General features: G+C 36.4%; 1 protein-coding gene across 6 annotated transcripts in view; it reads left to right on the top strand.

Moving 5' to 3' along the window:
• ppm1aa (protein phosphatase, Mg2+/Mn2+ dependent, 1Aa) overlaps nucleotides 1–13,096 on the top strand; it is a 64,588-nt gene that overhangs the window by 1,010 nt on the left and 50,482 nt on the right. For 4 of the 6 annotated variants that reach the window (XR_003296052.2, XR_003296053.1, XM_026313163.1 and 1 more), the window contains exons 2-5: nucleotides 293–1,156; nucleotides 1,260–1,377; nucleotides 1,837–1,948; nucleotides 2,066–2,123. Coding sequence is in view for 3 of the 6 variants with exons in the window: in XM_026313163.1 (XP_026168948.1) it covers nucleotides 320–1,156; nucleotides 1,260–1,377; nucleotides 1,837–1,948; nucleotides 2,066–2,123 (1,125 nt within the window). In the remaining 3 variants the exon portion in view is untranslated. Of the gene's footprint in view, nucleotides 1–292; nucleotides 1,157–1,259; nucleotides 1,378–1,836; nucleotides 1,949–2,065; nucleotides 2,124–6,562; nucleotides 7,857–8,228; nucleotides 8,244–13,096 lie in introns of those variants that run through there. The other 2 variants (XR_003296051.1, XM_026313331.1) reach the window with 2 other exon arrangements.

Raw genomic sequence — 13,096 nt, 5'->3', positions numbered from 1 at the left:
ATGGGGCCTGAACTCAGCTCTAAGATGCTAATCCTTTGCCACAAATGGATGGAAGATGTGCTCTATTAATGTGAAAGTTTTTTAAGAAAACCTCTGCCCTTCTTCTGTGTACCATTGTTCAGAGGATGTATGTATGTTTTTTTGATTTTTTTTTTTTTTTTTTTGGTTTGGTTCCCAAGCTAACTGTGGATAACACTGTGATTAGAAACTGACTTGAGAACTAAGTCTTTGGGTGTTTCAGAAACCAAATAGAAAACCTGCTATATTTAATAATCAGATTAATGTCTTTCAGTTTGTTACAGGTTTTAAGAGGGACACAATGGGTGCATTTCTGGACAAACCAAAGATGGAAAAACACAATTCCCATGGAGCGGGTAACAGCCTGAGGTTTGGGCTGAGCAGCATGCAGGGCTGGCGGGTAGAGATGGAAGATGCACATACAGCAGTAATTGGTCTGCCTCATGGTCTCGATCTCTGGTCATTCTTTGCTGTTTATGATGGGCATGCTGGCTCCCAGGTGGCCAAATACTGCTGTGAGCACCTGCTAGAGCACATCACCAGCAACTCAGACTTCCAGAGTGCTCTGCAAGAGGACCCCTGTGTGGATAGCGTGAAGAATGGGATCCGCACAGGATTCCTGCAGATTGATGAACACATGCGAACCATCTCTGAGAAGAAGCATGGTGTGGACCGCAGTGGTTCCACCGCAGTAGGAGTGATGATTTCTCCAAGCCATATCTACTTTATCAACTGTGGAGACTCGCGGGGACTCCTCAGCCGAGGTGGAGCGGTGCACTTCTTCACACAGGATCACAAACCCAGCAACCCACTGGAGAAGGAAAGGATCCAGAATGCCGGTGGCTCAGTCATGATCCAGAGAGTTAATGGATCACTAGCTGTGTCTCGGGCTCTGGGAGACTTCGACTACAAGTGCGTGCATGGAAAAGGCCCAACAGAGCAGCTTGTGTCTCCTGAGCCTGAAGTTTGTGCAATAGAGAGATGTGAGGGAGAAGATGAATTCATTATACTAGCTTGTGATGGCATCTGGGATGTCATGGCCAATGACGAACTGTGTGACTTCGTTAGGTCAAGGCTAGAGGTAACAGATGATCTTGAAAGAGTCAGCAATGAAATCCTTGACACCTGCTTATACAAGGTATGGTATGCCCATGAAACCTACACTGGCATTTTGATACAACTTTGTCTGTTTTGGCACTATGGTCGATTTACATGACCTTTGTATTCTTCGTTTTTTATAGGGAAGCCGGGACAATATGAGTGTTGTGTTAATCTGCTTTCCTGGGGCTCCAAAGGTATCTCCAGAAGCAGTGAAACGAGAAGCTGAGCTGGATAAATATCTGGAGGCTAGAGTAGAAGGTAGGTTGTGTTAGTAGACTACCACAGAAAGTGGAATATTGACATAATAATCTCTGTTTTTCCTTTTGATTCTGATAATTTTCTTGTCAATGTAAGCCCCTTAATTTGAAATAATTTTAATAAGGCACGATTGGATGGACAAAATTTCCGTAGCTATGTGTAGAATGGTGTGGACTGATCACGTGTCATGTCAGGTTTATTCTTAATATTCTTGAGGAAAGAACCTAATTCAGTTATTTCCAGTAACAATGAATAGAGAGCTACATGTTAAGGTTCTTTTAGGATATTCAAAGGATGAGTCATATGTTCAAACTGGTTACAACTTAAAATGCATTTAGTATTTGGTTAATATGTTTTGGTCATAATAGTTCTGCACTGCACAGTCATACATAAATGTGGTTTTAATTTCTTACAGTATATCTTGTGAAAACTAAAGAATATGAATTTGTTTTCTGATAGAGATTATCAAAAAGCAGGGAGATGAAGGTGTCCCGGATTTGGTCCATGTTATGCGGACGTTAGCATCTGAGAGCATCCCTAACCTTCCTCCTGGAGGGGAGTTGGCAAGCAAGTGAGTGAGCTTGTGGTTAGAACAAATGAAACCTTCAAACTTTGACAAGTTTTTTTTTTCCCCCCCCACTTTAATGAAAGCCAATATTTAATATTTTTATACTTTGCTTCCTCTCAGACGAAGTGTTATTGAAGCGGTGTACAACAAACTCAACCCCTACCGAAGTGATGACACAGTAAGTATCCCATCTTGTTTTTAACTCTTTGTGGGTGTGCTTTGTTTAGTGAATGCATGCTCTTTAAAGTGTGGCCATCAAATTTTAACCAATTTTATGCATGTCATTAGTATGTAGGTTGAAGGCACAAGGAAATAGGTTTTTTTAAGTCAGAGAAAAACGTTTTTACTTTGTGATGACATAGTGCCCTGTCTAGGGTATCACTTTGTCTTCTGTCCACTTTTTGTGAATCCAAATACAAATACAATCCAAAGCACCGGTATTGTAATATTTCAAATTTTCTGTATGGCTGACACCAGCAAAAAGTGATGCAATATTGTCTGATAAAACTCCAAGTTATTTCGTCAGTGACAAACTTGATTTAATTTTGACAAAGAACCACAATTGTATTGCACGTTCAGTATCCAAAGTGTCAGTCTCATGAACAAAGACAGAGGTATTAAGAGAAAATGTACGGTGTATGTATGGATTCAATGAAAACTGCATTCGCCTACATACTTGCTTAAGATCAAGTCAGGTCCTCAGGCCACAAAGTTGGTGCTGTCGCTCATGCAAGATATCATGCTTTCAAATTTTCATCAGATAAGCTCACTGACTCTGAGCTATATTTTATTGTGCACATATTGTCTCGCATTTGCAAGACATCAGTCCCATTGTCTGTATTGAATAGAGAATGAAAATTTTTTGCTAGGATTCTACACAAAGCTTTCCACAGAGAAATTAATTCTAGTGTAACTATTTTCTTAGAAATTATTGCAACTATAAATGGTTCAGAGGAAACTTATTCAGCCCTGTATTCAGCCTTTTCAATCATTTGAACCACCCTTGGTAGTATTTCTACTTTCTAGGTCTTTTGACACATCTGGATCATCTTGGTACAGCTAAATACTGATAATTCTTTGTAGATTTTCATAAGCTTGGTTGAAAGAGTAGGTCAGAGACTCTGAAAAGTTTACTTGAATACAATAGTTCATATTGACATTTAAATTTGAGTCCTGGCCTAGACACATATTGGGCAATTGTTTCTGAAGCCAGTGCAGTGTGGATTTTACTATGTGTATGTTAGGGATATAACATTAAACTGTTGCACAGTATGTTAAGATATGAACTCATGACACTAGGAATAGATTTGCATATTAATCTGTTCGGTATGACTCAATTAGAAATAAATATGGACTACTCAGCTGTTTGTTTTTATATATTATTTACTATTTACTCTTACCATTGTCACACCTAGTGTACTGTGATTATCTTTTTAAAGCACTAGAATTTGGTCTTCCCCATCAGATTCTTGAAATGTTTCTATACTGGGTGCCCCCTTTGTTGTTCTTGCAGCTGCTGCAAAAAAACTGATGCTCGATAGAACGGTAGTCTTTTAGTCTCTTTATCAGAGAATTAACTCTGTTTGCATCTTGCACTGTCTTTATGTGGTTTCAGGCAGCAAACATTTTGCCACATTGTTTTTCAAGTTCTTCTACTGACATCTTTCATAGTTGTCTGTGGGTGTTGCAGCACTCTGGCTCAGCCTGTCTACCATTTTCTGGTTGCTCTGTTTGGATAGACAACCACCTTTATGATTTCTCTATTATTTTTATTATTAATAGTAGAACTTGCTTTGCATTGAAACAAATGCAATCCATACAGCTCTTTCTGCCTTTTACATCTTTAGACAACTTTCATGTTAATCGTAACATTTGGCAGGGAATAAAAGGTATTCCCTGTGAAATGTGATTTCTTGTGAAGACAAAGATGAACATTTGTGACAAGAAAACCGAATACCCCCATTGGAAACTAATTTTTACCACCACAAATGCAGAAAAGCACATGGAGTCATTAATTCACTGTAAATGTAAGTGATTATATTTAGTAAAATTAGAGTTTTGTTAAGATGGGTGTGTAGCATTTTGCAGAAGCGATCATGATACTGAAATTAGGGTGAAAGGGGGGAAAGTAGGGTGAGAAATGTAATTGGAGACATTTCTTAGTGCTTTTGTCATACAAGATATCTACATCACATAGTTACACGTGTTGCAGTTTTGTTTACTTAAAGTGAAAACCTTATTGGTGATATGGACGTTTCTTTGTCATAAACAGCACAGAATTTTAAGAGAGGATTAAATTTCTTTAATAATAATCAGTGTATTTAGTCCTTAAAAAATATATAGATGAGATTGTTCTTTAATGAGAACAAATTAACTTAAATCTTGATCAAGAATATATATTAAATGTTTATTGGAATGTTTACTGACAGTTTCTTTTTATTCTTAAATAGTATGTTTTTTTTTGTTGTTGTTTTGTTTGTTTTTTTAATGTTGGGTTATGTGCTAGTGGCTGAACCAGTTTCTCACAGACCGCTCCCTGTAGCAAGGGAATGCATGAACATCTCAATCAAGTCTCAAGTTTTTTGCTCAATCGTTCTACATCCTTTGGTATTAGGTGTCTGTCAATCTCAAGAAAGAGGAGAAATGTATATCTATCGAAATTAGCGAGCTTCCCACTGCACCGTAGAGCTACAGTCTGAAAATGAGTAAAAATAAATGTGCACAGCAGCTGAAGATGTGCAGTGTTGATTAAAAATACAGTCACTACAGAAAGTACTCAAACCCCTCTAGTTTCTTCACATTTTGAGCTGAAGGTTTAACTGAAAATGGATATAATTTCAATTTTGCTCATTATACACATAATAATGTCCTTATAATAACAAAGTAAAAAAAGGTTTTTAAAATGTATGCTCAATTATTGAAATCAGACAGTAAATCTCTCATTTACAAAGGTATTAAGACTCAAAAGTAGGTAGTCTGCTGGTACGTTGTCTTAGCCAGGTGTTTGAAGTTCTGCTCAAAGGGTTATTTTTCCGTTTCTTCAGACCAGAGGATCTTTTTGCTTTTGGCAAACTCCAGCCAGTATCTAGCCCGTCTACCATAAAGCCCTGATTGAAGGAGTGCTGCTGAGTTGGTTAGAAATGGAAATAGAAATTTTATTTTCTTGCCCTGAGTGATCTCTTGCCACAGTTTTAATTGGAGGTGTACAGTGATTTTGTTTGACTTCATGGCTTGGTTTTTGTCCTAACATGCAGTATGAATCGTGGGACCTTACATGCATATAGCCATGTGCCTTTCTGTACTGTCTACTCAGTTTGGTATTCCACAGGTGGATTCCTGTCAAGTTTGAGACACATCTCAAGTAAAGCGAACAGAAAGAACCTTGAGTGCAGTATATAAGGGTCTGAAAACAAGAGATTTCAGTTTTAGATTTTTGATACATTTTCAAGTTAAGAAAATATGTTTTTACTCTTTATGGTTTAGTGAGTGTATATTAATGGACAAAATTGTCAATTTCATACGTTTAAAGTAAATACTTAAAAAAAAAAAAGATCACAAAAATCATTTTGTTGGACCTATTAGAACTATAAAAACATGTTCTTTTGTGAGGTTTCTTCCCCTGCAGATTTGATAGTGGCAGAGCTTAGCAAATTTGTGTACTTTGCTCATTTGTAACAGTGTCAGTTACTCTGTTGCACCAAAGCAGCCAAGTAATATTTTTGCATTGACTATGCTCTAATTTTCACACTCAAATGGACCAAAATACTGTATTGTACTATATACTATAATGCTCAGCTGTTTTAAAGCAAAATGGATTTGTATGGTAAAAAAAAGATTTGTATTTGAAGAACTTTATTTTAGTCAGTAACAGTCCATTCAGATATGCCCCAGTCACCCAGGATACACTGACAGCGGTACATCCTGGACGTAGTATTGACATATTATTGCAATTATACCTGTTATGATGATAATGGCAGTAAATGCTTTAGCTCTTAGCATGTAGTTGTTGTACTGAATTAGTTGATTTTTCTATTTAGTCTTCAGTGGTTGATCAATGCTAATTTACGCCTGAAGTCAGTCAATCAGTATCATACATGTATGTGTTCATTAGAGTCAAACAATCAAAATAATCAAAAAAGTGGAGTATTCTGCCTTAATAGTTCTTTATGAATTTAGATTTTAATTACACCAAATATTTATTCCACAAAATATTGTGTAAACTGAATAATTTAGTTGTCTTCTGGTAAGCTATAACAGTAAATCTGCTCAATTATAAACACTTTTTTGTTTATATGTATACATTTAAGTTAACTATTACTAAGTAGATTCAGTTTGCTGTATTAGAGGGTGTAAATCATTGTTGTATTTGTACTAGGTATTCAAAACAAATGCCTTTGTGTGTAGATTATCTGTTGGAAACAGTCTTTACAATCACATCAAACATATTTGGAGGAGAAAACTGGTGGGATGTAAATTTCTCTATCAGCTCCTGGATGATTTTTGTCATCTGTCAGTCTGTAATAGTACATGCTTAAACCTGTCCAGCTCTTGATAGAGATCTCAGAGAAGTCGAGCTAGAGTCTGAAGGGTTTTTCCTTCTTCTCCTCTCTCATCAAGGACTCTGCGTCCACAGACGACATGTGGTAACACAACCTCCTACCACTAACACAGCATAGAGTTTACAAACAACCATCCTCTCAAGACCCACAGCAGCTCAGCTCAGCAGTCTGTCTCTCCGTCACTCTGAGCTTTTGGTTTCTAAGAAGGGAAATTCATGGGAGGAGGAGGAAGAGGAGTTGCATGCACACAAACCTGGAATAGTGCAGCACCAGTCCACTCTGGAGTTCAGGATCCCCACCGTCTTGTCTCCCCTTTATGTTCATCCACCTTAATACTCTCCTCTAAAGTAATCCATAACAAGTGAGTCCACAAGGTTTTCTTTCTTTTTGTTAAATAATCAGCTTAAGTAGTAAGATTTTTTGCTGTAATTAATTTGATTCACATTTCCTTGTGTGTGTTTGTATATTTCTGTTTTTGTGAAGTGCAATTGTCCTGTACAAACAGCCTGTATTTAATGCAGCTTGATTTTAAGTTAAAAAATGAAAGAAATGAAAAAGAGAACCTTTTATGCACTATCTGCCTTTTCCTGCTTTTCTGGAATTCTAACAAATGTCTATTCAGTGAATATTACTGCTTGTCCTCCAGGCACAATGTCCTGCGCTTTGACTTTTTTTTTTTTTGTTTTGGTTTTTTTTTTTTTGTTTTGGCTTTCAGTTAGTCTATGCTCCTTTAAGAAACGGGTAAATTGTATAGTTGACAGCACAGTAAGCTCTCTATATCAAACCATTTAATTATTTTTTTTCCCTGCGCTTTTTTTTTTTTTAAATTGTATTTTATTTTTGTAAGTGGTTTTCTGTACATGCTCAAATAATAATAGCAAAGTGTTTCTCAGTCATTTTGGAAGTGTGGAGTGAAAAATATATATATTTTTTCATTTCATTGAGGCATCTGATGATAAATAGACCCCTGTTAACATGTTTGTTTGTGCGGATAGATACTTGCAAGCGTGCGTGGGTGCTGTGTGTATGTATGCGCGCACGTGTGTTAGAGTAAATGCAGATCTGTGTGTGTAACTCTAATTTAAATGTGTTAAGGTGGTTCCGACAGACCAGGCTGTTTAAGTGAATTTCTCTCCCATTGCTTATGCAATGTCTCCCTTTTTTCTTTTTTCTTTTTTTTTTTTTTTCAGCCAGTGTTCCATATCAACCTCACATAGGTTTTCACTACTTCTTATTCCAAAAAGCTTCGGATTACAGTTTACATACTGTTACACTGTTTGAACAGCTTCAAGTTATATATCAGATGTATACTGTTATCTGAAGTTCAGTTCCCTAATGATGCACAATGGTTTGCAGCTAGTCAGATGTCGACTAGTCTACCCATCTGTTGTGTCATATTTAAATATCATTTTTTAAACATAAAACATTACCAGTGCCCACTCTGGGTGCCATATGATTTATGATTACTTAGTTCAGCTTTATTACAGCCTATGCCAAGTCTTTTTTTTTTTCCATGATATTCAGTTTTTGCATGTGGTACAAATAGATTTTTAGTTTCTACCTTTAACATCTGATTATTTCACTAATGTGATTAGTTTAAGCACTGACTTTTAGAGAAAGTTACCCATTACCAATCTAAAGAAAGGAGAAAGTTGTGACGTAAGGCAATTTTTAAATTTTTTTTTAGTTTTTTTTTTTTTGTTCTCTTCCCCCATGATTTTTAGTTGGACACTCAACCCAAGAACAAATCTAACTGCAGTGAGTCCTCAAGGTTGTGTAACACCTTTTTTTTTTTTTTTATGTCCTTTTTTTTTAATCATTTTTGGGTTTGCTCTGCTTAAAGATCCTCCCCTTCGATACCACAAGTGAGAGCACAATATTGTTTGCTGCTATAGTTTATGATCTGTGGGTTGATACCCCCCACCCCACCCCCCCCCCCAGTTAATTTCCCCTTCTGAAAAAATTATTAGTCTGACTAAACCTGTATTTAACACACATACAGTAGATACATTTCAATAGAAATGGGTTTTAATTCAGATTTATTTTCTGCCATTTTAATCTAAATTTGTATTGTTGGAAATTTATGTATGTACATATTTTTGACCTAAACGTTCAAGGAATAAATCATGTTGCTTGAGTTAGTTTTTTGCCATAGACAAAATGTGATTTTGGTATGTCTTGGGATGGTTAGTTGAATTTCTGTGTTTTGGTAAACAAAGGTTTACCACTTGGTGTCCCTCTGCTCAATACTGAGGATTTGATTTATATAATACGCATAATGTACTAAATTTGTAATTTTTCATTTATCAAAATGACAATCCTAACAATGTCACCGCATTTAGGTTTGTGGTGGAAAGCAAAATATTATATCAGACTGTAACTTTCACTGTAATCCTGAATTAGCTGCTTTCTAATGCACTTTTGTGGCATCATGGCCAAAGACCACTCAAATTTTGAAACTGCGAAGTCTATGTCACGCGAAGTAATAGTATACAAGAGAACATAGCAGTAACCCTGCAAAAGATGTTAAAAGTTAGAGCTATGTAAACTTTGCTTTAAAATTTTCACATTTTTAAAGGTACTCTGTGGAGTGTTTGACCACTCGTGGTTCTGTAGAGAAATATTTCGACGAGTGGGTCCTTGCTCTACTAGCAAGTGCACAGGGACGACCATACAGGACAATCGCATGGAGTGACATTAAACATAATTAATAAATGCAAGAGGCAGAATTGTGTATATCAACAGCTGATGTCATGGTTACGTGGTATAAAAGTGCCAATGAACCAATAATAGATAAGACTTCAAGCTGGTGTGAAAACATGCAGAATTTTTAAAAAAGGGGGGCGGGAAAGCCATTGAAAATGTTACGTGAGGTATGGGGATGTTTGTTAGGCCTTAAAGACACACAAAATGCATTTTGGTAAGACATGTTGAATGTAAATCTGTGTGCACAGTGGAAACTCCATAGAGTATCTTTAAACAACCTATAAATAAAATACTCATAATTCAATGGGTTTCTTGGTAAAGTGGTAGCTAACTTGACGCTAAAACCTGTCAAATAGTGAAACAGATTTTTTTTTTTGGTGTGTTTGCATGCAAATGTGGTTTCACTGAATATTTCTTCCTATTAAAAAAGCAGCAGAACATTAAAATATCTTTCAACTCACATCTTTTCTGATTTCAGAGTATTGGTACTCACAAATACTATACTGACATGGTCTAAAGTCATATTATTCAGAGTGAGACAAATGTCTGTGTATGGACGTCATTTATAAATTTCCATAAGCAGCTTGTTTTTGATCTTTAATCTGCTTTGTGCTGCATTGCTTGTTTAAGCAAGTACACTAAATATCTAAAGCAGCAGAGGGTCTCCATACCCCCCACACCTGGACTATCCTACATTCTGGCTCAGAAATATTACAGTTCTGAACGTGGCCCTGAAAGGTTGCTGGCCATTTTTATAGCAGACATATTCAACAGACTGAAAAATGTAGAGCTTTTTGCCATTAAAAATTCCTATAGCTGGAATGTGAATATTCGCGGTGGCGTTTGGCTGTGAATTGTCACATCTGGGTGTTTTATTTAAATAATGTAAAGTGTAAAATTTCCACTGCATCCATGTTACTCTACCATCCTTAAAAAAAAAGAAGTAACAAAAAACATCCCAAATCTGTATTCCTGTTTTTTTTAATTTTCATTTACTGAAATACCTCATAACATTTATAGGAAGTGTTTGTCTTGTGTTGCATAAATCCAAACTCTACAAAAGAAAGTTCCCTTAATGAGAACAGTTTCCTTATTGTTCTTCCCTTAAACCTTATCTTTGGAACACTGATCTGTTCAGTAGGATAAGTCTGGGCTTTGATTATTTGACTGAATAGTGCAGAGTTTAAGAAAACAGTGGTTTAAATGGCTACTGCAAATGGAAACTTATTTTGGTAACTAGAAACACTATTGGTTTTGTTGTATAAGCTCCACACCCCCCACTCCCAAACAGTACCTTAAGATGCTCACCTGTGTAATTTCACTAACATACGATGCTCACTTAGCTCAAATTTAGAATTGTATTGAGAGTTCAGGGTTTTAGAAATGTGAGGTGTGTGAGAAAATAGGTGTGACTAAATGACAGTAGTCATATGCACTGATCATCTGTATAATCAGCTTTTTTTTTTTTTTTTTTTTTTTAGAAAATTATTGTAGAAAATAAGATTATAAAGCTATTTACAGAATAACCTTTGGTTGCCTGCAGTGCATCCTGTATATTCTTGTATGGAGGACTACCTGGCAGACAAAGGGAGTTTAAATGCTTGCGCCCTCTTGTACATATTGATGTACCTCGGTTGTGGCGTTTACTGTGGTCCCTTGGTGGTTTATTTGTCCCGCTGCAGGGCAACCTGAGCCTCACTTTGCTGACCTTTTTCAGCTTATATATAAGCTCACCGATTTGCCTTACCCAATCTCGTGTTGCCCCCTAAAGTACTTTCTCAACAAAACACTATGATGAGGAGTAATGCTGCTGACATTACACTCTTACAGATTAAAAACTGTCTCCATGTTAGGGTACTTAAGCTATCAGCAAAGTGACTTTGTCCTGGTTGTCACAAGGTACAACTTTTCAACCATCTCTGGTTTGTATGCTATTTTTTTCCATGTTACCTTCTCAGTCTTTAAAGCTTATTTAATTTTCCACTGCAGATGATGTCATACTTTTAACAAATGCAAGTGTTTTAACATGGTAACCTCGTAAGCATTCACAGTGTGCATACATACATCCATGTCTGCTATATTTATGATTACATTCGAGAATAGCTTTAGAGTGCTGTAGATAAGTATTGTCAATGTTGATTCAAATGCTTCTCAGAGGCCTCTGTGAGTGATTTTACAAAGTTCAATAACTGTAAATTTTGTATTATGTTCTAGCTCCAAAGGAATGGCAGAAAAAAAGAAAATGTTTAAAAAAGCTTTGTTCCCTGAACTAAATTGTACTATTTGTGTTGTCAATTGAACAAATTGCATTCCTTGCTTGTGAATTGATGCGTTTCTCTCCCTGCTCCTCTACCCCATCCCTCATTCTTTCCCTCCTTTCTTTCTTTTTTTTCTCTTTTTTTTTTAGCCTTTAAAGTTTGAATAAAATTTCTAGTTTGCAGAATGTATTACTAAATAAATGGGTTGTCATCTTGTACCTCTCATTTCATCACTTTTGGTCCTGCTGCACAAGTGATACTTTCTACAGTTCTTGCAAAAAGCAAACTTGACAGGTAAAATCCAGTTTACATGGACACAGGGAGAGATGGATTATATAACAGAAAGTTGCATGGGTGTCGTTACTGTGAAGACCAAGGCTGAATGGAAAATATATCATCCTTGTCAATGTCAGAAAATAATTGGCTGAAAAAAGAACTGCCTTTGCACCCTCCTGCCATTTGAATATGCATTACAGCGGACTAATGTATAAAAAGAATAAATTGTTAGTGACACTAATTAAACAGGAAAAGACATGAAAAAAAATATTTTTTTACATTTCAACACTTACATTACACTACACACACACTACAACTGGTAGTAGTCATGTTAGTGTTGCCACAAAAAACTTGTAAGATCACACTTGCAATGGTTCTTGAGGTTTCTATGCTCCAATTTGTTTTCTCAATCCAAAGATAGTAGCTAGAAATTATATATTTCCTTGCTCAATTTGTACAACACAAACCAAAATTATCATCTTATTTGAGCAAGGACACATATAATTTCAGGCTACTGGTATCAGGAAATATGGTCCCAATGTCAGTCTCAGTTTGTCTGTGATAATTAAAAAGCCCTTTCATTGCTGCATTTTCTGAGCCCCATGAGCCCCTGAGAGCACGGTGGTAACTTGTCTGGGTATCAGAGTTGTGTTTCTATACCTGCCTCTTCTGTCAGTGTGGCCAGTGCATGTAGGGGGCTTTATCTCAGAGGATGGGTCAGTGCAGTCCATGGCCACTGGGATTAAGAACCATGGGAGGGATTACTTTAAATGTCAACATAATGTCACGAGCTGTGTTAGAAGGTCAAACGTTCAAATGGTGCTCAGTGGTGAGCAGTTAATAGATCAGGTACAATTTGTATTGTTGTGGCTCCTGTGATGAATTGACTAGCATGCTAAAACAAGCTATTTTTGGTGATGGGTTTTATATAATATTCATTTTATTATACAGCCAAGTTAAAACTCTATTTTGTTAGATCAATAATGGTTGGATAATTACACCAAATCTGTGTGCATGTGTTTTTATTACTAATTAACTTACATTTATCTCAATAAGTAAGGATCTCTTATTGGGCTTGGAACAAAATGCCTCCCATGCTATAGTTTTCTCTTTGTGCTCATTGTCTGGCTGATCAACTGTGAAGTCATTCTCCTAATCAGGCAACCAGCTAAGCCAGAGGGGGGCACTGTTAATAGCTGAGACTGATCAGCTAGCAATGGTATTCTCACTGTCACAAAGAGTTCCCTAAAAGTTAACTGATAGAAATAGGCAGTGTCTTATTAACTTCAGGTTTATGTCAGCTTTTAGTTGCATAACAGTATTAGGTTATAGGTTATCGCCAACGCATTATA

Source organism: Mastacembelus armatus, chromosome 22 (assembly GCF_900324485.2).
Source record: "Mastacembelus armatus chromosome 22, fMasArm1.2, whole genome shotgun sequence".
Taxonomy (NCBI): Eukaryota; Metazoa; Chordata; class Actinopteri; order Synbranchiformes; family Mastacembelidae; genus Mastacembelus; species Mastacembelus armatus.
The sequence above is the reverse complement of the archived record's forward strand: the minus strand, read 5'-3'. Positions and strand labels throughout refer to the sequence as shown.